Source organism: Chrysemys picta, chromosome 4, assembly GCF_011386835.1.
Source record: "Chrysemys picta bellii isolate R12L10 chromosome 4, ASM1138683v2, whole genome shotgun sequence".
Taxonomy (NCBI): Eukaryota; Metazoa; Chordata; order Testudines; family Emydidae; genus Chrysemys; species Chrysemys picta.
The window spans coordinates 28,072,493-28,099,527 of NC_088794.1; the positions used below are offsets into that span (position 1 = coordinate 28,072,493).

Sequence of the window (27,035 nt, forward strand, 5' to 3'; positions counted from 1 at the left end):
TCCAGTCCTATGCTTCTGTACTTCAACGTTTGCCCTAGGAGTAACTGGCAGTGGAAAAGCATGCTGTTATCCTCTGTGTGGATAAGCCCATGCATGGAGGAAAATGCACACATTGTCACTTGGTTACAGAATTTGAGACAGCATTGAAGTGATGGGCATCTGTGGTCCTGGTTTCTTTTCCTGGCTCTGTGAGTACCGTGTTGCCTAATAGTTACAGACAGCATCACCAAGTGTAATACCATGGTGGTCATCTGTGGGGATTGAACACCAGACCTTTAGATAGATAAATGTCTGAACCTTCCTCACTTCAGTTAAAGGGTCAATCTTCTTTACATGACGGTAGTAGTACTCATAAATCTCTACATATGGTCTCACCACTATGAAGGTGATACAGAGCTATCCTGTTACGCAAACACATAACTTGGCTACATTCTTCTGGAAGTCACTGTGACAAAGTGGATGAGACTTGGATCTATGATATTGGATAGCTGGTTTCTATGCCTAGTCTTTCTTGAAGTGGCCTTGTGCAAGCTCTTGGGTGTCTTATCTGTAAAGTCGGGGAATGATTCATACCTTCCCTAAGGTAGCAATATGAAGCCTGGGTTGTGCAGTGCATAGACATACTAACAGTAGTCTGTAGAAGAGTGAGGACTAGAACTCAGAATGGCCTGATTTTGCACCTCCATGGGCCTTCCCTTATGCTTGCTTGTGTGTGAGACTTTCCCTTTCCTACCCCCAAAAAGTGTGAAGGCAGGAGCTTATGTTTTAATGAGTTCACATAGAAGGAGTCCTAATCACATGACTTGCATCTGTGCTGCAGTGCAAAAGGCTCAGGTTTCAGAACCTGCTGATGGTGCATAATATGGGGGTTGTTACACACACTGCTGATTGACAGGTTTCACCCTAGAGGTGGCTGCATTTCAGTTGTAGTTGAAAGGATTCTTGTATATGGCCCCAATTCAGCAAAACACTTGTATATGCACATGTATAGTTTTAAATTAGGGCTGCAAAATCTGGAACATAGTTAAGTGATTTGAGATCCTCTAGGATAAAAGGTACTTTATACATTTTATATACTATTATTGTTATTGTTTAAATAGCTTAATTTTAACAAATTAATATTTTTCTCTCAGCTTTTAGTTCATTGTCTGTAATACTACTTGTCACTGATTTAGATTACAGGGTGAAGTATAAAGAACATATTAAAAAACAGTACCAGTTAATAAAAGAAAGGAACTCTCGTCTTGGTGAGACTGTGAATCTAAGCAAAAGGTATACAAAACTGACTATTATAAGCAAGCTTCATTGCAAAAAGGAGAGAGAACATGAAATAATGGCCTCCAGATGGAGACATGCAAAAATCATGACTGAACGAGCTCGCTCTTCTGTAACCATAAACTCCTTATTTGATCCTGAACATGGACAAACACCACAAATCGTTGTTCGGCAGGGAGCAGCAGGCATTGGGAAAACAATGACTGCAAAAACGAACAGGAGTACTTGTGGCACCTTAGAGACTAACAAATTTATTAGAGCATAAGCTTTCGTGGGCCACTTCTTCGGATGCATATGAAGAAGTGGGTTCTAGCCCACGAAAGCTTATGCTCTAATAAATTTGTTAGTCTCTAAGGTGCCACAAGTACTCCTGTTTGTTTTTACAGATACAGACTAACACGGCTGCTACTCTGAAAAATGACTGCAAAAAAGATCATGTTATACTGGGCTTCTGGAGAAGTTTATGAGAACAGATTTGCATACATTTTCTACATAAATTGTAGAGAAATAAACTATGGGAGTAAGCAAGGAACAGTGGTTGACTGGATTAGGAAAAATTGCCCTGACAAAAATGTACCAATTAATGAGATTTTGTTAAATCAAGAAAAACTTCTCTTCGTGATTGATGGTTTTGATGAACTGAGGTTTTCCTTTGATCGAAAGGAAGATAGTCTGTGCACAGATCCCTGGAAGGAGATGCCAATGGAAGATGCACTGAGCAGTTTATTTAGGAAAAAGCTACTTCCTAAATCCTACTTAATGGTCACTACGAGACCCACTGCTCTGGAGAAACTTGGGCAGTGTTTGGAGTGTTCACGTTATGCAGAGATCCTGGGATTTTCTGAAGAGGACAGGAAGGAATATTTCCACAAGTTCTTTGGGGATATTGATGCAACAATAGCCTTTGACTTTGTGAAACAAAATGAGATGCTTTTCACCATGTGCTTTGTCCCCATTGTGTGTTGTATCACCTGCACTGTTATGATACAACAGCTGGAGGCAGGTAAAGATTTTGCACAAAATTCAAAAACACTCACTGCTGTGTATGTGCTTTTCTTATACAGTTTATTAGAGCCACACAGCCACAGTCCAAACCAAAACATGCAAGATAATCTGAAGAAACTTTGTTCCTTGGCTGCAGATGGAATTTGGAAACAGAAAATACTGTTTGGGGAGGAAGAAATAAAGGAGTACAGTTTAGATGAATTCTACTCTCTCCCCCTCTTTCTGAATGAGAGTGTTGTTAAAAGAGACATTGATTGTGTAAGTGTCTACAGCTTCATTCACTTAAGCTTCCAAGAGTTTTTTGCTGCTTTGTTTTATGTACTAGAGGAAGATGAACAAATGAAATGTTCAGTGACTCCCAACAGAGATGCAAAACTATTGTTAGAAAACTATGGAAAATCTGGAAATTATTTAATGTTAACAGTGCGATTTCTGTTTGGTCTCTTAAATGAAAAGACAATGAAGGACACGAAGAAAAAAATTGGCTTGAAGATTTCACCTAATATAAAGCCAGATTTACTGAAGAGGGTAAAAACAAAACAAAAAAATTTGTCGTTTTCCTCTTCACACGATGAGCTGATTTACAAACTTGAAGAGTTTCACTGTATGTACGAGATCCAAGAAGAAAGTTTTGTGAAAAGTGCTTTGGATCATTTCACTGAAATAGATATAAGTAATTATTCCTTAACCCAAATGGATCAAATGGTTATTTCATTCTTTGTAAAGAGTTTTCCTACACTGAAGTCACTTTGGCTGTCTGGATGTAGATTTGGAGTTGAAGACAAGAATGAAGAATTACCCCCACCACCAGCTAAGCGGTTATGTCTGTAAGTATTATCTGAGTGCCACCAATTGTTTGTAAAGTTTCTTTAATAGTGGAAACCTGTTTCTTTCTTGTTTTAATAACTCTCAAATGGCTTAAGTGGCCCACAACAAGCAAAACCTCAATTTTAATTTCAGAAAGTTAGTGACATGTTTGTGGAGGCTTCCCTCGGTGTTAGTATCAACAAAAGCGCACTGATCCTGTAAGCAGACCCCAGTGCTCATAGAACATCCTTTAAATGCATTGGAGGGTGGAAGGGGGAAGAAGGGGCAACCACTCTGTGTAAGAGTCCATTTCTATGGACCAGTTTGCAGCACTGGGGAAAAAGTTACCTTATTCTTTTGCCTGACACTTTTTTTTGTCTTTGCCCTCTTAGTAACTATTTCATTTTCCATATACATACCATGTACCTGATAAAATAAGATAGCGAGCAATGGGCAGGTTGTACTATTCTAAAGAAAAAAAAATATGACTATTAACCCTGAGATTTATTTATTGAGCCTGATTCTTATTTACATTAAGGCCACTTTACATCACTGTGGTAAAGGATACACAACCCTTACACTCAAAGTGAGGGGACTTAGTTTAAATGGGAATGGGGCCTATTCTCTATGCTTTAATATTGACAGTAGTGTTACTTTTGCTAGCTGAAAGGCATAAACTAGTTCTCAGCTAATGTTTCAGGTACACTGTATGCTTGATATATAATTTTGTACAATAAAAGTCAGGGGTTTGGAACAATCAAATTTTTGAATTGCTTCGGTCCAGCTCTGCTCCTGCACCAATAATGACTGCTCCAGCTCTGCTCTGCACTCTGACTCAAATTAATTTTTAACTAAATAAAAAAGTGCATACTGTAATTTTGAAAAAACATTATTTTTATTCAGATTCTTAAAACAATTTAAATGTCATCAACAATGATACAAACTAGAATCATTCATAATTCATTCTGTAAAAAATTATTGCAGCAATCAAGTCGTCTTTCATAGCCTGCCGCAAATCATTTAAAATTAACTTTAAAGCCCAAAACAGTCACTCTACACTAGCTTGAGTTGTTGGCATGCTCAAAGCAATTCTACAAGCAGCCTGAATGCGGTGTGGGTAGCTGTGAATGGCCTCAAAAACAGACTTAACTTTTAGCCTACCAATAGACTCCATCGCCTCACAATCTTCCTGAAAGTTTTTCTTGAATAATGCTTCATTACAATTATGAATCGCAGAAACTTGCCGGCATCTTTCTTGTTTATCTAATTCCTTTTTGAAGTTGTCATCTTCTGAAGAATTGATGCTTGAATTATTTCCATTTCCCCGTGATGGTTGAAGACGTCTCAGGGATGGACGCTCGAACAAGTTCAGAGTGGAGACGGAAGTTTGAGAACAGCCTGCTATTTCTGAAGGATGTGAACTTTCCAAAACCGCAAATTTGATTGTTGATGACTCCTTTGGTTGTGTTTTGTTTTCTTCAACCTCTTTCGCCGAGTTCAAATGTAGCAATAGATTTTGTTTTTCGAGTTGTCGAGCAATATTAAGGAGACCTTTCTTTGCCTTTGGTATGTCCTTTGAGGTAAGAAGAATCCGATACCATGGGTCAACATAAACTCTAGCAAGGAAATGAATATTGTCAAAAAGCTTCTCTTCATGTTTCTGCATGGAGGATAAAATTCCTTCTGCAAATTGTCCACCATTTTATTGCAAGAATTGTGACAGTTTTGGCCATTCCTTCATTAAAACTTCCGGGGTTACATCGACAGCTTGAAGATTCATGGTTGTTTGGTTTCACTTTGCCAAGAGGTCTCACAGGTTCTTCACTTCATCCCATTCAGCTTTTGTTAACTTGAGCCACTTGTTCACAGTAAGATTGAAAACGAGAAGCCAATTAATCATCGCAAATGTTGAACCACAGCGAGTCACAGTATCCAATGATTGAGTTACCCCATGTAGATCAAGCAGAACACTTCAAATACTTGGGATTTGTAGTTTGACAACAACTTGTCGAATTTTTGCCAGAAATTAATTCGCATGTTCTTTGTTCAGTCCATCCCAGATTGCCACCTGAAGAGTGTGAATACCACACCTCATCAGTTGGACTTTTGAGTCATCGTCATGAAGCCATATTGGAAGTATGAGGTTAGGGTCATTAACCCATTGCACAGCAGCATCCATGTTGAGTTCGATTTCATCCATTCCTTTAGTTCCTTCATCAGGCAAAATAGCTTCAGTTCTGTCCACATCCCTGTTCTCAGAGGTAGAAATGGTTTCATTGTCCTTGCTGAAATTTTTGACGGAACACGTCATGTTTGCTGCATTGTCAATGCAGATGCTCAGCACTTGCATTTCACTGATCCCCAATTTTTCTAAAATAGCTTTTACTTGACTTTTCACGTACGAAGAATTGTGATGCCCTTCAGTGTCGATTATGGCCAAGGTTTTTACCACAGCTTTATCTTTTCCTTCTTCGTAGCACTGAGCATTGATTGCAAGGAAATTTCTGTTTCCATGGGTTGCCGCATCCATTTTCAGATAGCACAATTTTTGCTCCAAAGCTTTCTTAAGCTCTTCGCGACCAGACTCATCTGTGCTGACAACTAAATGACGAACCGCATTGTGCCCCATCGAAACGCCAAGCTGCCAACCCATTTCACCTGCAATTTTTTGGAATCCTTTGTTCTTTAGCCTGAAGGTTGTGAGCAGTGTTGAACTCAAGCAAACCATTTCCATCAGCCCTTCACGGAAAGTATTGGCATCCATGGTGACTGTAACCTTTGAGGACTTAAAATATGAGTCAAGTTTTGTTTACTCAATTTTAGGTTTCTTTTCAGATGAAGCGCCGCAAAAAATCTTTTCTCCAGGAGTTTTCAAAGAGCCAGATGAACATTGTTTAGCTGCGTCAGCTTTCTGTTTTGCCTCTTCTTTCTGGTCCCTTTTTGTAACCAGATCCGCATAGTTTTCAGGATGGTTATGTTTTACCTGCCGCCAAAAGTTGAAACTTTTCATGGTACTTGCTTCACTTGTCTTGAAGCTACATGGTTTGAGCTCGCCATTCACTTCCTTTTCCACCTTGCACATTGCCGACTTCTTCTTTGCTTTTCCCAAAAGCCCAAATTTGGGCTTTTCAAATTCAAAAGTAAAGATGTCGTTGAGATCCTTTTCCGTAAATCGGCTATCAATCATGGGGGGCAGATTTGATTTTTTTGTTGAAGCCATGGCAAAATCTTCTTGTGCTGCCACTGTATCCACATGTTTCTTGTTATGATCTTCGAAAAGCAATGAACAAAAGTATTACATTTTTTAATAATGTACCTGCTTGTGATATCTTAACCACTTAAAGTACTTCAAATTTATTTTGGATTTTCTGGACAAAAATGATCGCATTTTCTTTTTACACAAAATTATTATTAAAGTATATTTTAATATTTTAACATGTTTCTTGCAGTTTTAATCAAGTAAGAAGTATTTTTAATATATTTTTTTAATTATAAATTGCGAGTTAGTTTTTCTGATGAAATTTTGAAGTAAAATATTTGAAATATTTTCCAAGTTTTTAATTAATATCTCAAAAACGCTTTAATATAGATATATCAATGAAATTTGGTATGTGCCATAGCGTTAGTACGTGCTATCGCTGTTCTACAACATTAATTGTTGGGAAGTAACGAGGCTACACATTACAAGGTTGAAAATAAACTTTAACAGGAAAGTGGATTCAAATTGCAAGCACAGTCCTTTTAGTAAAGAGAGCAAATTTTCGGAAATATGTTTTTGCTTCATCAGCCTGAATAGATTATACAAGATACAGCAAATAACAGGTTCTATCTTGTATAATGTTTCCAGCCTGATGAAGGAAAAACATATTTCTAAAAATTTGCTTTCTTTACTAAAAGGACTGTGCTTGCAATTTGAATCTGCTTTCCTGTTAAAAGAAGAACAGGAGTACTTGTGGCACCTTAGAGACTAACAAATTTATTAGAGCATAAGCTTTCGTGGACTACAGCCCACTTCTTCGGATGCATATAGAGTGGAATAAATATTGAGGAGATATATATACACACATACAGAGAGCATAAACAGGTGGGAGTTGTCTTACCAACTCTGAGAGGCCAATTAATTAAGAGAAAAAAAACTTTTGAAGTGATAAAGTTTATTTCCAACGTTCTATCATACAAAATCATTCAAATAAAATAATTTAAACTACAGACGTCGAAAATGGGGGGGGGGGACTGGGCCAATTTTATTTAATATTTTTTAAATCTTCGACTATTTTGCAGATACGACCCTGGAATATGATTTAATGCTAAAACATGCATTAAAATGGTACTCTTAATTTATTTTGTATAATTAACTGTTTCCGAGAAAATTGTTTAAAAATTTTAATCTGCTTACATGCTTAGAATGATACAAACAATTTTACTTATTACTTATTTTTCAACTTTGGAACTATACATTTTAAACGTAATAATAAATAATAACCAAAAATTATTAACTTATTATGGAACATAATATTACCGCTTGTAGCCGGGGCAGTCGACGCCTATGGTTTAAATAATTTTGGATAATGTAATATGGTAGCACATACTAACGCTAAGACACAGACATAATTTCATTACTTTATATTAAAGCGTTTAAAATTACAAACAACGCTACCAAAAGACCGTTGAACAGATGACATATAAAATAAGTCCACCAGAGTGATACGGGAGCATGTACAAATGAACAAATGTACCGGTAATGGGAGCCCGTGTGAGAAATGAACTTAAGTGGTTAATATTTCTTGCGATATCTTAATATATCAATAAACAAAAACATTTTTTTTTGCAATATACCTGTTTGTGATATCTTAAATGTTGCGTCTTGTGTCACACTTTTCCGTAATCGAAGCACTCAGCGCGTCTCGTTGATCAACCCTTACAAAAGAAGTATCAACACATATTAACTATCTAACTAATCTATGTGAGTACGTACTCGCCTAACCTTGGCACAAGGGTGGGAGCAGTCTGCAGTGTTGCCGGATGTCTGATAATTATCTGATTCTTTAATAAAACATATCTCCAAAAAACTTTGTAATTTTGTATCTGTATATTAAATCTTGATTTTGGCCAAAGTGAGAATAACTCACATATTACGTAAAGTGATAAAGTAGATGTTAATATCAATCTGAAACTTTTTGGCACCCTTAGGACTTTCTTACTAAATATCATTCATTTTGGATTGAAAATGATAAAAAAAAAAAAAAAACTGGAGCAGTGGAGCAGTCAAGATTTTCTGTGCTCTGGCTCCGCTCCAGACAAAAACCTGCAGCTCCACACTCCAGCTCTGGGCTCCGCTCCAAAGGTCTGATAAAAGTAGAACAGGTTTAGAATACTTTCTGAAATGTGGCATGCTGGCTGACACCCCAAACTTTTATAGCCAGAAAAGTATTTTTTTAAAAGCTATAAAGATGCCTGAAAATGTCTAAGGATTAGTTTCTTCCATCTATAACTCTAATAACTGATACAAAGCTATGACATTAAATGTACATATAGCATTTTATATTTTTACACCAAAAACGTCATCAAGATGCATGAGTATATTTTCTTACAACACAAATGAAAACCCAGGATCTGACTAAGTCAGGGCATGGTGGTGGTGGCAACAGAAGTTGGTGGGGAGTATTACTCCCCACCAAAGCATACCAATTTCCCTAGGCTACAGAGATCTAAAAAACAATTGACAATGCTTTAGCATGTTGGTATACATGTATTGTTTCTTTAAATCTGTAATAGGAAGCCAGCTGCAGGGAACTGGGGGAAGTTCCAGGCGAACATCTACAGTGAAGCAGAAAAAGACAGTAGCTATGGGAATAATATTGTTTTGTTTTGTTCTTTTTTCAATGTGAAAAGAAATTCATTCTTTCTGTGATTCTCTAGCTCTGTCATATGACATGGTGTCATTGACTATCCAATCAAAGCCTACCTTTATGGACTATGTAAAGGTGTTTCTCGTTAGTGAGGTGTATTTTCTTGCCTTGTATCAATTTTCAGCTCCCAGCTATTTCAGTGCTAAAGCTAGCTTAAAAACCCTCTCAATGCATTTTTAAATATTGGGATGTAAAAGATCGGCAGTGTTTGCCTGAGAACCCTGTCTTTTAACAGGAGTTGATCCTAGTGAAAGATTTTAAGTATTGACTCAGTGTTGCAAGTATCTGGCTAATAATAATACTGTTCTCTTCCATCACCATATATATTTTTACAAGTGTCCTCACCCTTTCAATATTGCACCAACTAGACTGCCTTATTGCCCACTTCCTTTTTGTGGTGTGATCGGTGTCGGCCCACCTACCCGCTAGGGGGCGGTGGGGAGCTACGAGGTCACTGGCCGGCCTGGGTCACGCCACCGTCAGCGGGGAATTAGCGGCGGGGCGGCCGCCAGCCAGAGTCTGTAGCGCGCCCCTCAGGCAGGGGAGCGCCGGCAAAGGTCAGTAGCGCGCCCCTCAGGCAGGGGAGCGCCGGCAACGGTCAGTAGCGCGCCCCTCAGGCAGGGGAGCGCCGGCAACGGTCAGTAGCGCGCCCCTCAGGCAGGGGAGCGCCGGCAACGGTCAGTAGCGCGCCCCTCAGGCAGGGGAGCGCCGGCAACGGTCAGTAGCGCGCCCCTCAGGCAGGGGAGCGCCGGCAACGGTCAGTAGCGCGCCCCTCAGGCAGGGGAGCGCCGGCAACGGTCAGTAGCGCGCCCCTCAGGCAGGGGAGCGCCGGCAAAGGACAGTAGCGCGCCCCTCAGGCAGGGGAGCGCTGGCAACGGTCAGTAGCGCGCCCCTCAGGCAGGGGAGCGCCGGCAACGGTCCGTAGCGCGCCCCTCAGGCAGGGGAGCGCCGGCAACGGTCCGTAGCGCGCCCCTCAGGCAGGGGAGCGCCGGCAACGGTCCCGGCGTGGCTCTGCCGGGTAGGGGAGCGCAGGCCCACCCTACACCACTGCGCTCCAGCCCAGGGCCCTGACAGTGGCAGAACGAGGGTCCCACCACTGGGTCAGCGGGGTCGTCCCGCTACATAGACTCACCACTGTGCAGCTCTGTCCCTGGGCTACTTCCTACCCGATTGCTCGCCCGAATCCCTCTGGTCCCGTGAGTGCGTCGGGGTAGTCCGCTGCTGGCAGCTCCGGCTCCCCCTCAGGCTCAGGCTCCTCCAACTCCTCTGGGTACTCGGCTGCTGGCAGCTCCCGCTCCCCCTCCGGCTCCTCCAGTTCCTCTGGGTACTCGGCAGCAGGCAGTCCTGGCAGCCCCAGTCCGTCCTCCAGGTGAGGTTTCCACGGGTCCAGGGCCTCCCCTGGTGTGGCAGCAGGCTCTGAAGGGAGCAGCCCGCGGTCTGCGTCTGCCTCCCTCCCTGGTGCTGCCCTAACTGAGCTAAGGGCCCCGCCCTTTATACTTCCTGTTCCACCCCTCCCCTTCCGGGAGGTGGAGCGAGCTTGGGCTGGCCCCGCCCACTCAGGCTGAGGGAAAGGCACTTTACCCTCAGGTTCGGAGGGAAGCCACCCTGGCTCCCTACGGTCCCTTCTCCCTCCGTCCTTCCCTGGCCCTCTCCAGCTGCTGCTTGCTGCTCTCCTTGTTGCTGCTGCTGCCGCTGCTGCTGCGTGAGTGAGTGAGTGAGTGCGGAGGGGGGGCCTTGCCGGCCTGCCCCCCCCCCTCGCCCTCGCCTCCGGAGGGAGAAGCATCGGCCCCCCAACGCCAACACCGATACCATCTGGGGGCCCACCTGCCTGCTTGCTTGCCTGCCTGGCCGGTTGCCCGGCCGGCTGACTGCCGCTCGCTGCTGCTGCTGTTCCTGTGTGGGAGCCGCTGCCTCCGTCGCGGAGTGCGAAGAGACTGCGTCCCTGGTTCGGGAGATTGTGGAGGAGGTTGTTTGAGGACTGTGTTTTGAGTGACTTTGCCATCTTTGCTCCTGGGGTGGTGGTGCCCCCGGTCGCGTTAGGAGTGTGGACGGTACTGAGCCTCTCGTTTGTAATTCCTCGGACTGGAAGCCGTCGCTTGCCAGGAAGCTCCGAGGTCGACTTGGGAGCCTGCTATCCCGTCCCCCGTAGCGGACTGTTGAAGGGGGTGTGGGGGGGGGTGCGGTGCCCCCCCCCCTTCGTCCATCTGCTCCCCCTCTACCACCACCCCCACCGCCGACAGCTGCCGACAACCCCTCCACCGCCCCGCGTGCCACCTGGACCTGCTTTTCGCCCCTCGGCGGGGCTGTTTGCTCCCCCCGCCATTTCCATCTTCCGGGACTGTTTACTTGCAGCAGTGAACGGCAGAGCCTGCGCTTCGCGAACGCTGTGGGTGCACCTTTTCCCCCGCCCTGGACTTCTCCTGCCCCCCAACTACGTTTCGCTGGTGGGGTCCCCTCCCTGTAGCCCCCTTTGTATTAGTTGGCCCTACTTTACCCCCCTCCTTTTGAGCCCCTTCGGTTTATTTTTTTGGTGCCCATTCCCCCCCCCCCTCGGTTCCTAGCCTGCTGGCTGTGTTCCCGGCCCTGTCCTTGGGCTGCGGCTGGCTGGAGTTTTTCCTCCTACCCCTCCTTGTCCTTGGGCTGCAGCTGGCTGGACATTCCATTCTGTTTTCGAGCCGCTGCTCCGGTGCACCCTCTCCCCCTTCGCCCCCCCCGCGCGCGCTTGTGCCCCCGTTTTGTTGCCCCCTCCCCTTTTGCACTGTTCACCCCCCCTTTTACTGTTGTAGTCCCCCCCCCGCCCCAGTGTAGCCGGGGGAGCCGGCTTTCTTTTTTTTGGTACCTGTGCCCCACCCCTCTCTTTTCGCTCCTGTGTGCCCTCTCCATTGGCACCCTCCTCCCCAGCCTGCAGCCTAGCGGGGGGGAGTGGTTGCCTTTCCCTCGTTTTGTCTTTTGCCTAGAGGGGAGGAGCGGCTGCAGGTTGTAATGGCGGGGGACTCTGCCCCTGCCCCTGCTCCTGCCCCTGCCCCTGAACCCCCGTCCGCCCCAGTGGCCGGCCCCTCGGCTGGCCCTGTCCTGGACACCGCCGCTGCCGCTGCTGCCCCCTCCACCGGCAGGAAGGGCCAAGGGAGGAAGAAGGGCAAGGGCCCCGCCCGTGGAGCCAAGCCTCCTGCGGGCGGGGCTGCAATCCCCGCCGCGGCCCCGACACCGGCCGCGGCCCCGACACCGGCCGCGGCCCCTCCCTCTCCTGCCGTCCCTTCCACCAGCTCTGGTGGCGCTCCACCTCCGGCCCCCAGAGCATACGCCCAGGTGGCCGCCGCCTCTTTGCGTGCCGCCACGCCGTCCGCCCCGACCACCGCCTCCGGACCCATCCCTGGTGACCGCGGCCCCTTCCCCTCGCTGACGAGGAGGCACGGCGTCCGTTGCCACTTGGTGCCTGCCTCGCCCCACATTGAAACGTATGTGCGGGCGTTGGCGAGGGTGGTGGGGCCTACGGCCATCGTGGCGGCCTCCAAAATGTATGGGAAGGCCGTGTTCTTCCTGGCGTCGGAGGCCGCCGCGCAGGAGGCGGTGGAAAGAGGCCTGGCGGTGGGGGGCGTGTTTGTCCCCTTGGAGCCCCTGGAGGACCTGGGCGTACGGGTGCTCTTGACCTCCGTCCCGCCCTACCTCCCCAACGCCGCTCTGTTGCCTGCCCTTTCCACCCTGGGGAAGCCCATTTCCATTCTGAGCCCTCTCTCGTTGGGCTGTAAGGACCCCGCCCTCCGGCACATCCTGTCTTTCCGCCGGCAGGTCCAGCTCCAGCTGCCGCCGGCGGCGGGTGCCAGAGTGGCGCTCGAGGGGTCCTTCCTGGTGCCCTACCGGGGGGCCCATTATCGGGTCCACTATTCGACGGGGGAGGCCCGGTGCTTCCTCTGCCGGGCGCAGGGGCATGTCCGGAGGGACTGTCCCCTGGCCCGGCCTGGAGGGGCGTCCGAGACCCCCGGGGCCCGGGAGGGTGCCGGCCCTGTCATCGCCGGCAACCCTAGCGGTTCGGACACTGCTGCTGCCGCCGCCCCTCCTCCTTCTGCCGCGGTTCCCGCTCTGGCCGCGGAGACGGCCGAGCGGGCGGGCCTTGCCGTCGTCGACCCTGGATCGGCGGGGCATGTGGAGGAGGGGGCGGGGCGGCTTCCGCCGGCCGCGGGGAAGGGCCCGCCCCAGGGGGAGGTTTCCCTCCCCCCTGCTGTCCCTCCGCCCCTGCCGCCCCGAGCCCCGAAGCCATCGCCCTTGCCCTCTGGCCCCGCCCCTGCTGACCGGCCCTCCACCTCCTCTTCCACCTTGGGGGGCTGGGTGACCGTCCGGGGGAAGCGCGGCGCCCGCAGGTCGCGGGCTCTCTCCCTCCCCTCTGATGAGGAGGGAGAGCAGGCCCCCCGAAAGATGCCGCGGGGGGCCGACGTTGTTAGTTCTGTTTCCGCGCCCCCGGACGATGCCCAGCAGGAGGTGCCGGCCATGGAGACCGTGGATGCCGTGGCAGCGGCTGGGGAAACTTCTGTCCCTTTTGTTGGGCCCACGCCTGAGGAGGCTTCAGCAGCGGTTCTCCCGGCCCTTGCTCCGTCTGTGCCCCCCGCCGCCGCCGCCGATGCCGGGGCGGCCTTTGTCCCTGTGACTGGCGGGGAGGTGGCCGGGGCCGAGGGGACCGCTTTCGCCTCCATTTTCGATGAGATCGAGGCCCTGGGTCTGACCCCGGTTACCCAGGGGGAGGACGACCCTCCGCCAGCGGGCCCTGATCCGGGTGCTGGCTTAGTCCCGCCCCCTTCTCCTGCTCCCGGTTCCTCGCCCCACTCTGCCGCTCCCGACTTAGTCCTGGGAGAACCCTTAGCCCTACCTGCCAGCCCGGCCGCGACTACCATCTCGTGCACGGCCGCCGAGCCCCTCGGGGCGACAGCCGTTGCTGAGCGGCCGGTTCCTGCCCCCGATCCTGCCCCTTCCATCGTTCCTGCCCCTGAGGCTTCCCCTGTCCCTGCTGCCTCCGTCCCCTCGGATGCTGACCTTGGCCGAGGGGAGCCGCAGTCTAGCGGCTTGGCAGCGGGAGATGAGGAGCCCGTTCCCGCTCCCGTCCCTGATCCTGTCCCCTCTCCTGCCCAAGTTCCTGTTCCCGCCTCGAGCCCCGCCCCTACTCCCGCCCTTGCCCCAGATCCTGTCCCCGAGGTGTCTCTTTCTGCCACCTCTGGTGTTACTGCCGCCCCCGGGGTTGTCGCATTTCCGTTGCCTGCAGACAACCCTCAGGGGGCGGTTTTCGTGTCTCCCCTTCCTGCCACTGTGGGGGCTGTGTTGTTCCCTCAGCCGCCCTCTCCTTTGCCGGGGATGGGGACGGGCTGTCCGGCGCAGCAGCGCCGGAACTCGGCCCCTTGTATGTCCGTCACTGTGGGCTGCGAGGACCCTTCAGGGGCCCCGCCGGAGGATGGCGGCGGCTTGGCCGCTGCCTCCCCCTCCGCGCTGCGGGATGAGCTGCGCCTCTTTCTATCGGATTCCCGTGGTTCCCAGGGTAAGGTGCAGCTCGCCCTTCAGCGCTGGGGGGACTTCCATCTCGTCCTCCGGGCCGTGCAGGCGCTTTTGGGGGAGGGGCGGGGGTCCGGCCGGTGGGACATCGCGGCCTATCGGCGGGCCCGCAGATTCCGCGACTCCCTTTTGACCTTCGGAGTCGAAACCGGGATCTTGCGGGGCCCGCTGGGGGCCGATGGTCCCTCCGCCCGTGAGGATCTGCCCCAGCCCTCCGCATGACAGTTACCACCTTTGCATCGCTGAACACTCGGGGCTGTAGGGTGGGTCTCCGCAGGAGCCAGGTGCTCTCCTTCCTTCGGGAGGGGGGGTACTCTGTGATTTTCCTGCAGGAGACCCACACGGCTCCGGCCGTCGAGGCTAGCTGGCGGCTGGAGTGGGGAGACGAGGTTTATTTTAGCCACCTCAGCGCCCATTCGGCTGGGGTGGCCACCCTGTTCTCCCCGGGGCTGCGGCCTGAGGTACTGGGGGTCGCCGAGGTCGTGCCGGGCCGCCTGCTGCACGTCCGGGCCCGTGTGGAGGGGCTGGTTCTGAACTTGGTCAACGTTTATGCTCCGAACGCGGGCCTGGAACGAGTGCCTTTCTATCAGCGGGCGGCGGCCTTCCTCGGCACTCTGGATTCTCGCGAGTGCCTGGTCCTGGGCGGGGACTTTAACACCACCCTCGAGGACCGGGACCGCTCCGGGCTTGAAAATTCCCAGGCAGCCGCGGGCATCCTCAGGGAGATCGTAGACCATCACTCCCTGGTGGACGTCTGGCGCGAACACCACCCGGACGACGACACCACCTTCACCTATGTCCGGGTGGAGGACGACCGGTCGCGCCACTCCCGGTTGGACCGGATCTATCTGTCCCGCTTTCATCTGGCGCGGGCCCATGCCTCCAGCGTCCGACCGGCCCCGTTCTCGGATCACCATCTGGTGACCGTGACGGCTTCTCTCAGTTCCGAGCGGCCGGGGCCGGCCTATTGGCATTTTAATAATAGTTTGCTGGAGGACGTGGGCTTCGTGGCATCCTTCCGGGAGTTCTGGCTGGCCTGGCGGGGGCAGCGGCGCGCCTTTCCCTCGGCGCGGCGGTGGTGGGACGTGGGGAAGGTCCGCGTGCGGCTCTTCTGCCGGAACTACGCCCGGGGCGCCAGCCGGCGGCGAGATGCGCTGATAGGGCAGTTGGAGCGGGAGGTCTTGGAGCTGGAGAGGCGTCTGGCCTCCGGCCCCAAGGATTCACCCCTCTGCGCGGCGTACCGGGAGAAGCGGGAGGAGCTCCGGGCCCTGGAAGACCACCGGGCCCGGGGCGCGTTTGTTCGATCCCGCATCCGTCTCCTTCGGGAGATGGATCGCGGCTCCCGCTTCTTCTACGCCCTGGAGAAACGGAGGGGGGCCAAAAAGCATGTCACCTGCCTCCTGGCGGAGGACGGCGTCCCCCTCACGGATCCGGAGGAGATGCGTAACAGGGCCAGAGCCTTCTACGCCGCTCTTTTCTCCCCGGATCCGACCGACGCCGAGGCCCGCAGGGTGCTCTGGACCGAGCTCCCGACGGTCAGCGTGGGCGACCGAGACCGGCTGGAGCTGCCTCTTTCTCTGGCCGAGTTCTCGGCAGCCCTCCGGCTCATGCCCACTAACAAATCTCCGGGCATGGACGGGCTGACCGTGGAGTTCTACCGCGTGTTCTGGGACGTCCTCGGCCCAGACCTCGTCACCGTCTGGGCCGAGTCCTTGCAGGGCGGGGTCCTCCCTCTCTCGTGCAGGCGAGCCGTGCTCGCCCTGTTGCCGAAGAAGGGGGACCTCCGCGATTTACGAAATTGGCGTCCCGTCTCGCTCCTCAGCACGGACTATAAGGTCGTAGCGAAGGCCATCTCGCTGCGGCTGGGGTCCGTGTTGGCGGACGTGGTCCACCCCGACCAGACCTACACCGTCCCGGGCCGGAGCATTTTTAACAACCTGTACTTGGTCCGGGACCTGTTGGAGCTGGGACGTAGGGATGGTCTGTCGTTTGCCCTCCTGTCTCTGGACCAGGAGAAGGCGTTCGACAGGATGGACCACGGGTATCTCCTGGGCACTCTGCGGGCGTTCGGTTTCGGGCCCCAGTTTGTGGGCTTTCTCCAGGTGCTGTACGCTGAGGCGGAGTGTTTGGTCAAGCTCAACTGGACCCTGACCGAGCCGGTCAGCTTCGGGCGGGGAGTACGGCAAGGGTGCCCCCTCTCGGGCCAGCTGTACGCTCTGGCGATCGAGCCCTTCCTCTGCCTCCTCCGTCGGAGGTTGGCAGGGTTGGTGCTCCGAGAGCCGGAGCTGCGGCTGGTCCTGTCGGCGTACGCCGACGACGTGCTCCTCGTGGTCCAGGACCCAGCGGATCTGGTGCGGGTGGAGGCCTGCCAGGCCGTTTATTCGGCCGCCTCCTCCGCCCGGGTCAACTGGGTCAAGAGCTCTGGCCTGGTGGTCGGGGACGGTTGGCAGGCGGGCTCCCTCCCACCCGCGCTTCAAGCCATTCGGTGGAGCGCGGGTCCGCTGCTCTATCTAGGCGTTTATCTTTCTGCCACGCATCCTTCTCCGTCGGAGAACTGGCTGGATTTGGAGGCCAGGGTGCGTGGGCGGTTGCGGAGATGGACGGGACTACTCCGGTGTCTCTCCCTGCGGGGGAGGGCGCTGGTGCTGAACCAGCTCGTCCTGTCCATGCTCTGGCACCGGCTCAACACCCTGAGCCCGGCCCCGGAACTCCTAGCCAGGCTCCAGAGGATAGCCCTGGAGTTCTTCTGGCCTGGACTGCACTGGGTCTATGCAGGGGTTCTGAGTCTTCCCCTGGAGGAGGGGGGACAGGGCCTGGTCTGCCTTCGTAGCCAGGTCCATGTCTTCCGCCTCCAGGCCCTGCAGAGGCTCCTTTACGGTGCGGGTAGTCCGGCATGGGGCACGTTAGCGCACGCCTTTCTCCGCCGCCTCCGAGGACTCCGATACGACCGGCAGCTCCTTTTTCTTCACCCAAGAGGTCTTCCGCGAGACCTCTCGGAGCTGCCGGTCTTCTACCAGGACCTTCTCCGGACCTGGAAGCTTTTCTCGGCGACCAGGTCCACTGTGGCCACCGAGGGTGTGGATCTCCTCGCGGAGCCCCTGCTGCACAATCCCGATCTCCGTGTGCAGGTGGCGGAGTCACCCTCGGTGAGCCGGAGGTTGGTCCTGGCGGAAACCACCAGGGTCGGAGACCTCCTGGACTACACCAGAGGGGACTGGGTGGATCCCCGCGCGCTTGGTCGGCGCATGGGGCTCTCCACCCTCGCGACCCCTCTGCGTGTACTCCAGGAGGTGGGCGCTGCATTGTCACCTCTTGCTCTCGGCTTCCTGTGGCGGGCCCTGCGGGAGGGCGCTCCCCGCCCACCCCTCACCCCGGGCCCTCCGGACCTTTTTCTCGGGCCCTTGTTCCGTGAGCCCCCCCGGCTCCCCCGTTCCCATAATCCGAGCCGGCTGCACACTTTGCAGCCGGTCCGGTTTCGGACCGCGTCCAGAGACCACCTGTACACGCTCGTGCTCCACACGTTGCATCACCTCACCCTCGTGTCCCGCCCCGACACCAAGTGGAGGGACTATCTGCTACCTGTGGAGGGTGAGGAGCCCCGGTGGGCCAGCCTTTATTCCACCTTAGTTCCGAGGCCCGCCGGGGACATTGGTTGGCGGCTCCTTCATGGGGCCGTGAGCACGGGCGTGTACTTGGCGCGGTTCACCCCTATTCCAGAGGCCTGCCCGTTTTGCGGCATTAGGGAGACCCTGGCACACGCTTACCTTGAGTGCGCCAGGCTGCAGCCCCTTTTCCGGCTTCTCCAGAACCTCTTGTTGAGGTTCTGGCTACACTTTTCCCCGCACTTGTTTATTTATGCGCACCCTGTTCGTGGCCCCACTAAGTCGCGGGACCTCCTCGTCAACCTCTTCCTGGCCCTGGCCAAACTCACCATCTATAATACCAGGGAGAAGATGTTGGACGAGGGGGTGCTCTGCGACTGTGGGGCCTACTTCCGTACCTCTTTGGTCTCACGTCTCCGGGCGGAGTTTCACTGGGCAGCGTCCGCTGGCTCCCTTGCCACTTTCGAGGAGCAGTGGGCGCTGTCCGGGGTTCTCTGCTCGGTGTCCCCATCTGGTTCCCTGATTTTGAACCTATGATTGTCACCTTGCTCCCTGTTTTTTTATTAGTTGTCCCCCGTAATCATTTGGTACTGGGTCCAGTGGTCCCTCCCGCTGGGCTGGGGGAGGGGCCTTTCGTAGTGGGCGGCTGAGCCCGCCCACTTCCCGGTTCGCCAATACGGCTCCCTACAGTGGTCATATGAATCCAAAGTCCCTCTTACTCTTTCCTCCCTTTCTGGACCCCCTAGGTATCACTTATTGGCTGGTGTGCATTTTTGGCACCATTCAGACATTTTGAAAGATGCTATCTTTTTCTTCTATTTAATTAAACCTTACAAGAATCATTACAAATATATTTTATGCATTTTCCTCTTCAGAGGGAAATAGTCTAATGCATTTAGCAGACATTCTAAACAAAATTTAATTGTGCAAAGCTGCTAGTATGCTTCTAAATACGTTAAATAAATGCAACAAGGCAGAACGCTGGAATTAAATAAAGGCAATAAGACACAAAGTATTAGAATAAGAAAATAACTTCTATATTTCGCTTACATATGTCTGGGAGGGGGTTACTGTTCCACATACTTTGAGAAATATTTTTATCAAAATTTGTCCCACTGTACTGCTTATATACATGTGCTGTCATAAAATGTCCGTGACCTATGCTGCTCTCTGGTGTCAGGACCTAAATAGCTGCCCTTTCTGATAACTGAAATGATGATAAACTCAGTACAGTGTACTTGGGGTTGTGCTTTTTCAAGTTAAATCACTATAAGACTTTAAGCAAAATTCCTCTGATTTTTTTTATTGCATCTTTAAAAGTGATAAGCAATTAGGGCCTGAGTTTCAGAAGTGCTAAGCGTCAGCATCTCCAGTTGATGTCAATAGAAGTTACGGCTGCTCAGTGTCAGTGAAAACCAGACCCTTATTCACAAACCCAAAAGCATATAATCTTTGCAGAGACCACAACTTGCATGAATGCCTAATACAACATGTGAATGTCCAAATAACCACTGTACTGCAAGTCAGAAAATGAACGGGTTGCACTTAGAACAGGTTGTACAATTTGACTGTGATATTGAAAGTGCATTTTTCTGAGCTAAATACATTTTTGTTCAGGGGAACTTACAATGAACTGCAAATGTAGCAAAATCCATATACTTCATATAGAAGCCCCATTCAAAGTGCCATGTTCAGGAAAAAAATTAAAAATCTATTTTCCATTTTTTTCTAGGCAAGAACAGGCTGAGTCAAATAATTTACCTGTCTACCTGCTGTGTCAAGCACTGAAGGATCCAAACTGTAAGTTAAAGAAACTGAAGTAAGAAACTTTCTCCTTTCCCTGTTTTAAAATCTTCTTTTTACTTATATTTTCCCAGAAATTAAGTAACCGTGTAGATGCTAATTAGTGAGTGAGTTGGGGCTACCAGGGAAGGTCACTTGTTAGAACAGCCATAACATATGATCTCTCTGTGCTCCATTCTTCTGCAGGTTAGAGAAGTGCAATCTCACAGTTGCTTGTTATAGGGTTCTGTCTTCTGCTCTCAGCATTAATCAGACCCTGAGAGAGCTGGACCTGAGCTATAATGACCAGGGAAAACAAGGAGTGCTGGACCTATGTAAGGGACTAAAACATCCAAACTGCAAACACTCAGGTAAGTAGCCACAAGTATGTACATAGCCCACCAGGGTATGTGGCTAGCTGAATTTAGCTGTATGAGAAGACTGAAAACCAAGTGTGTCTCTAGCACTTAAAATGTCAATAGTTCATATTGTGTGTGTATCCTGGAAGGTTTATAACATTTTAGATAAGAGTGGGTTTAAACAAGAGCACTGTATCAGAACCCCTCTGAACTCAGGGGAAAACACTTACAACTTTTTAAATAAAGAAAATCACACAATGCATTTTCCAAGAAAAATTGGAACATCATATTACTCTTTTCGATAATAGCCTACTTTAAGTACTTGTTATTTTAAAAGTTATTTTACATTAATTTTCATTTAAAACAAATAAAGTACTGTTGACGTCACTAGGCCTCACCCTAGGTAACTCGGGAGGGTGGAAGGCCACTAAGTGTCAGTGAAGCCTTCCTGCACTAGGCCTAAGTGAACCAAACTCTATCCTTCCATTTTTAAACTCTAATCAACCTCAAAAGCCAGGTGCAATTGGAATATGTAAGCAACCAGTTATCTGTGTGCAACCCCCTGCTCAAGTGGTAATAATGAGGCCTGCATGTTTCTGGCTGAAGGGAAAAAGGACAAGATAACGGTTTAAAGAAGTTACTAACAAGCTAGGCTTATAGCTGCCAAGAATGACTTAACTGCTTAAATGTAATCGTTATTTGCTTAGTAACTATTACCAGGGACGGGAGGGGTAAAGGGAGGAATGGGGGGGGAGAAAGGGAGGGCTAGAGGGGAAAGGGGGGGGGGTGAGGCTTAACTGCAAAATGTATAAAAGAAGAAAAACTGTTCCTGTTAGTGTGCTTGATCTGAGACGTGCCTGTCTCCTAGCACCACTTTGGGATCCCAAATAAACTTTGTTTGCTTCTCCCCCTGGTGTGTTTATTGGCGCGAAGCACACTGGGCAACGAAACCCGCTGTTGCTTTGCCTCGGGCACTGTGTGCTGGCAACAGTTTTGGCGCCCAACGTGGGGCTCGAGGCTGAAATTTAGCCTTGCCCGGACCCCTCTCGGAGGTTGACAGATTGCGGCGACGACCGACGCCCAGCGCGCACCGGTGACTTTACCGGGGGCCTCGGTGGAGACGTGGTTTGGTCGACCCCGGAGGGCACAACGGAGCAACGCGCTCGAGTAGTGGAGAAGCAGCTGCGGGCGACGGTGGGGAACTGGTCCCATGGATAGGGCGACGGTGCAGAACCGGACCCTTGGATAAGGTAGGAACAGTCCAGTGGGGACTTTATCTGTCTTGACCTGGGGACGCCCAGTGTCTACCTGTTATGACCTGGGGACGCCCAGTGTCTCCCTACGGGGCAGGGACAGAGTACTGCAGGCAGGGCAAGGTGTACACCCTTGGAATGCATTCTGGTGAACTGGAAAGTGTTTGGCGCAAATCCAGTAACTAAAAGTAAACTGAAAAGGTTCTGTACAGTAGACTGGCCTCAATATCAGCTAGAGGACCAGGAAAGGTGGCCACCGGAAGGATCACTTAATTATAATACGATCCTTCAGTTACTTCTGTTTTGTCAGCAAACGGGTAAATGGAATGAACATATGTATGTACAGTTGTTTATGTTGCTAAGAGATAGGTTAGATATTTTGCAAAAGTGTAATTTGACTCCGACAGGTTCGGTAGTAGCTACTGTTAGTCCCCAGAACCCCCCCACAGCTGTAATGGCAGGTCCAGTGTCCCCTTCGGCTATCACACCCCCACCATATAAAGACAAGGTGTCTCAGGTCCCAGAGATTGCCCCCTCAGTGGAATTTTATCCGTTGATCATTGAGACCGTGGTGTCCAGACATGGCTCAGATAGGAATTAGGCCACTACTATGCAGGTTTACACCCATGTGCCTTTTAACCCGGTGGACCTAGCAGCCTTTAAGGCACAGGCAGGGGAATTCTCTACGAACCCAAGCAAGTCTATCTCGGTCTTTGAAGGGTGTCTGGCTAGCTGTAAGCCTGACTGTGATGATTTTAATGTCCTTATGCGGACCCTGCTGTCTGAGGTGGAGAGTAATCAGGTTGTGTCTAAAGAAAAGGAAAAGAGGCAAGCGAAAATGATGGTCACAGCAGTACAGGCCGGTGGCAGGGGAAAATTCCAGGAAGGTGGAAGGGGCTGGGGAATAAGAGGACGTGGGCGCCCTGGCTCACAGGAAAGGTGTCTGGGTCGCAACCAATGTGCCATATGCCGGAAGGAGGGACATTGGAAAAATGAGTGCCCCAAAAGGGAAGGTACCCCTATGATGGCAGTGGAGGATCAAGAATAGGGGTGTCAGGGGAGACGGACTATCCTGCCCCCGGAACCCTGAGTAAAAATGCGGGTGGGAGATTCGGACATAGACTTTTTAATAGACTCTGGAGCTGCACGAACCGCCGTAAACCAACTCCTGCAGCTGCCTGTGTCAGAGTCCCTCATTGTGGTGGGTGCCACAGGGAAAGGAACCAAATGCCCAGTATATGCCCCAGCGGAATGTGCTTTGGGAAACAGAACTCTATCTCACAAACTGGTTTACCTCCCTGATTGTCCAACGCCTCTACTGGGACGGGACCTGCTTTGTCGCTTAGGAGCCACCCTGCATTTCACCCAAGATGAAATAACCCTCACCTTATCCCCAGAGAATGCCTGGATAATGACCCTTGCAATTGAGCCCTCAGCCATGCAAGCCCCAGAGTGGAGCCAGTGGGAGGACAAAAGGAGGGTTAAAAAGCAGCTTTGCTGGACAGTGTTGGCCCAGGGATTTAAAAATTCCCCCACTCTGTTTGGCCAGGCCCTGGCCAGAGACTTGGAGGAGTGGGACAATGAGGACAGGGTCCTCCTCCTGCAATATGTGGATGACTTGTTAATTGCCGCTGTGGGTCTCACCCCTTGCCTTAAAGCCACTGTAAGCCTCCTGAACTTTGTTGGACTCCTCAAAAGTGGGTGTGCTCGTCCTGGTTTGTTGCTCCAAAGCTCTGTATAGAAGTTATTTTACTGGAAGGGTGTATAATGGCAATGTGTATGTGTTCATTGTTGGGAAAAGGTGTATGAGTGAAGAGTGGAAGTTTCCTTTGTAAGTTAAAAGAAGCCAAGAAGGAGAGCAGGAAAAAGAACAGAACGAGTTAACTGAGGAAAAAAATATAGCTAGCAAGCTCAGTCCAAAGATAAGATGCTGGCAAGGACATCCAAGGACATTGTTCACAGCTAAGACTTGACTGACAACCAAGAAAAGGGGGGCCTGAATGTGCCCAAGCAACTATGAGATCTGCAAAACACTGCCAGGCATTAATGAAATGTGTAAGGTTTCTTTTCTCACAGATAAAAGAAGTGCTAACCAAAAACCCTAGCAGCCCTGCCATTCATTGAAATAAGGAGACTGAGTCTACATAAGGTCCATCAACGAAAAACTGCTTTGGCTCCACACTGGAAAGGCCCTTTCCAAGTCCTGTTAACCACCAACACCGCTGTGAAGTACCAAGGACTGCCCACCTGGACCCAGGCTTCTCACTGTAAAAAGACCCCTCCACCTCGGGAGGACTCTCCGACTGATGATAAGCCTATTTAAAGACAGGGTGATGTGCTAGTAACCTCTCCCCTGTATGATGCTGAACCACACTGTTTCAGGAAAAGAGAAGAAGGAACACTTGCTTCATTGAAACCACAAAGTCCAGGAATTCCTGACTACAAAAGACATTAAGAACTGATCCTGGTGAAGAAACAAAGAATTATACGCTGGCAGGGAGGCTCTTAGACCCCTGGCCTCCAAGGTACAGGCTGAATGTCTAGTCTGCCAAAAGAACAACCCTCGACCAAAAGTGTCAGTGCCACCAGCCACTCTGGAACCTACCCCAGGCCCAGGACTGGTTTGGCAAATAGACTTTACTGAGTTCCCCCGGACCCAAGGATTCAAATACCTTTTCGTCTTGGTGGATCGATTCAGCGGATGGCCTGATGCCTTACCCCTTGTTTTGCTCCGCATTCGCGCTCTCCCAAAGGGGAGGTTAGGGCTCAGTTCCTTCGAGATTATGTTTGGAAGGGCATGGCCTATGAACGGTACACCGGTTCTGGCAGGGGAGTGGGAAATGGGGTGTGGTTTTTTATCTCAGTACATGTGCTCTCTGTCTGCTGTTCTCTGTTCTCTCCACAGGTATACCAGAGATTTGCAGCCTCTCCCGCTGGATGCCCCTGTCCACTTTTTGCAGCCAGGCGATTCCGTTCTCATTCGGACCTGGAAGGACAAGCCTCTCCAAGAGAAGTGGAAGGGATCCCACACCGTCCTGCTGGTCTCCCACACAGCAGCAAAGGTCGAGGGACACAAGAACTGGATTCATCACTCCCATCTGAAGGCAGTGCCCACTCCTGAACGGTGGACCGTCCAGCCTACGGAAAAAGACTACCAGCGATGACCTGAGACTTAAACTGTTATTCAAAAGACAATAAGGCCTGCTGGGAATGCCCTGTGGTCTCTTTGGACAGTCGCAGCGCACTCCCCGTGAAAACTCTAAGCGTTGGTTGTGTTTACTCTCACAGGGCCGGCCTAACCTGGTGGCCTGGTCCTTTTGTTTTTAATCTGCCTACTATTGGTAATTGATATTTTGTGGGTTTTTGGGGAATTGTAATTGTTAGGCCCTAGGGTCACCTGCCCAGCATGAGTTCAGGTCCAGGGTCTGCCACAGTGGTACTCTTTGCCATAGGGACACTCCTTTCGTTACCTCCCATTTCCCCCAGGCACATGTGGGATGGAAAGGGATCCCTACTAACTTGGAAACAAACACATATGAGTCCTTGAAAGTTTGCTTTGCCCAAGAGTTTAATCTCTCTAACTGCTGGGTATGCTCCCAAATCCTGCACCACGCAGCAGAGTTCCCCTGGAGGGAGGTCCCCCAAAATTGGTCAGATATCTGTTGGGGATGGTTCAGTAGGGGAAGAAATACCTCGGGTACCCCCTTGTCGCAAAACTGTACCGTTGAATACCAGTATGCATTAAGGGACAACCCCTGGCCGCCCCAGGCGCGTAAATCTTTGTATGCCACCTCAGAGCCCATTAAGGATGGAGACAGGTTGGGTATAATCCTCCTCCCATCCCATGGGGTGGGACGGCTAACCCAATTTTATCGCAGGCTCTCTGTGTTTCTCACCACGTTCGCCAATGAAACCTTGGCCATAGAGAAGAGCCTTAACTCAAAGCTATACCAGCTCCGGTTGCTGTCCCTGCAAAACAGACAGGCCTTAGATTATGTTTTAGCCTCCCAGGGCGGGGTGTGTGCCCTTATTGGGAATGAATGTTGTACTTAGGTCCCGGAAAACTCACAGGACATTAACAAGCACGTCCTGTCAGCCGAACAGGCTTTTGAGCAGTGGGAGGCCCAGGAAAGGGAACCCACAGGTTTCGATTCCCTTTGAAGTTGGTTGCCCGACCTAGGAGGACTAGGGGGTGGCCTTGTGCGTCTCCTCCTCACAGGTGTGCTACTGTGCCTGGTCACCCTCCTCCTGATTGCTTGTTTTAAGATGCTCCTCCGTAAGCTTTGTGCCCCCCGCTCCCCAAAAATCCAGGCATACCCTCTCATTGAAAACCCCAGCTTCATAGCACTTAATCATATCTTGTCCACAGAATATGAGAAAACTCAGCCAAAGGCTTGTTGAGTATTCTCAAAGGAGGGAGTTGTTGACGTCACTAGGCCTCACCCTAGGTAACTCGGGAGGGTGGAAGGCCACTAAGTGTCAATGAAGCCTTCCTGCACTAGGCCTAAGTGAACCAAACTCTATCCTTCCATGTTTAAACTCTAATCAACCTCAAAAGCCAGGTGCAATTGGAATATGTAAGCAACCAGTTATCTGTGTGCAACCCCCTGCTCAAGCGGTAATAATGAGGCCTGCATGTTTCTGGCTGAAGGGAAAAAGGACAAGATAACGGTTTAAAGAAGTTACTAACAAGCTAGGCTTATAGCTGCCAAGAATGACTTAACTGCTTAAATGTAATCGTTATTTGCTTAGTAACTATTACCAGGGACGGGAGGGGTAAAGGGAGGAATGGGGGAGGGGGAGAAAGGGAGGGCTAGAGGGGAAAGGGGGGGGGTGAGGCTTAACTGCAAAATGTATAAAAGAAAAACTGTTCCTGTTAGTGTGCTTGATCTCAGATGTGCCTGTCTCCTAGCACCGCTTTGGGATCTCAAATAAACTTTGTTTGCTTCTCCCCCTGGTGTGTTTATTGGCGCGAAGCACACCGGGCAACGAACCCCGCTGTTGCTTTGCCTCAGGCACTGTGTGCTGGCAACAGTACTGTGGAAAATCCATGGTACCTGAGAATCCTAAATATCCCAATAGGCTTAATTTCTGTCTGACAGGCATCATCCCGTGGTGATAGCCTGGTGCATGATAAAACCTGTGCACAAAGAGTGTGGGGGAGGCATAGCTCAGTGGTTTGAGCATTAGCCTGCTAAACCTAGGGTTACCATTCGTCCGGATTTACCCGGACATGTCCTCCTTTTTGTGCTAAAAATAGCGTCCGGGGGGAATCTGTAAAGCACTCACAATGTCCGGGATTTCCCCCCCGCAGAGCAGAGCGAGCGGCTGGGAGGGCTGCAGGGAAGTCCCGGGCTGGACTCTGGAGCAGCTGTAGAGGAGCCGGATCCGCCCTGCATTCAGAGCCGGCAGCTCCCTTGCAGCCCAGTCCAGCAGCACTGTGCAGGGCCAGACCGGGTTTTGTTGTGCAGGGCCAGGGACCTGGTTTTGTTGTGCTGGGGAGCTCAGCCA

The 27,035-nt window shown here is 50.9% G+C and overlaps 1 protein-coding gene and 1 long non-coding RNA gene across 4 annotated transcripts; one reads left to right on the top strand and one right to left on the bottom strand.

Annotated features, from left to right (window-relative positions):
* The first annotated feature begins 1,663 nt into the window (after positions 1-1,663).
* LOC101934965 (NACHT, LRR and PYD domains-containing protein 12-like) lies at positions 1,664-26,475 on the top strand. 2 transcript variants are annotated; one of them, XR_010600438.1, is made up of 5 exons: positions 1,664-3,107; positions 19,863-19,949; positions 20,120-20,283; positions 21,205-21,521; positions 24,430-26,475. XR_010600438.1 is itself a non-coding variant. In XM_065591857.1 (4 exons), exons 1-4 carry the CDS (start codon positions 1,693-1,695, stop codon positions 24,624-24,626), a joined length of 1,863 nt encoding a protein of 620 aa, XP_065447929.1. In that variant the 5' UTR covers positions 1,664-1,692; the 3' UTR covers positions 24,627-26,475. The 2 variants fall into 2 exon arrangements, 1 of the variants encoding a protein (XP_065447929.1); XM_065591857.1 differs by lacking the exon at positions 21,205-21,521.
* LOC135982943 (uncharacterized) lies at positions 3,964-10,267 on the bottom strand. 2 transcript variants are annotated; one of them, XR_010600439.1, is made up of 3 exons: positions 10,129-10,267; positions 7,924-8,004; positions 3,964-6,357 (listed from the first exon to the last, which is right to left on the bottom strand). It is a non-coding gene; the product is annotated as an uncharacterized LOC135982943 (long non-coding RNA). The 2 variants fall into 2 exon arrangements; XR_010600440.1 differs by lacking the exon at positions 10,129-10,267 and adding an exon at positions 9,342-9,474.
* Positions 26,476-27,035: the final 560 nt, after the last annotated feature.

What these genes read in the sequence shown, in the direction of transcription:
- LOC101934965 (XM_065591857.1), top strand. Translation starts at nt 1,693, where the DNA reads ATGACTGCAAAAAAGATCATGTTATACTGGGCTTCTGGAGAAGTTTAT. An exon ending in TGTAAGTTAAAGAAACTGAA is followed by an intron (nt 19,950 to 20,119) that starts GTAAGAAACTTT and finishes ATTCTTCTGCAG; the next exon opens with GTTAGAGAAGTGCAATCTCA. An exon ending in TCCAAACTGCAAACACTCAG is followed by an intron (nt 20,284 to 24,429) that starts GTAAGTAGCCAC and finishes TTCTCTCCACAG; the next exon opens with GTATACCAGAGATTTGCAGC.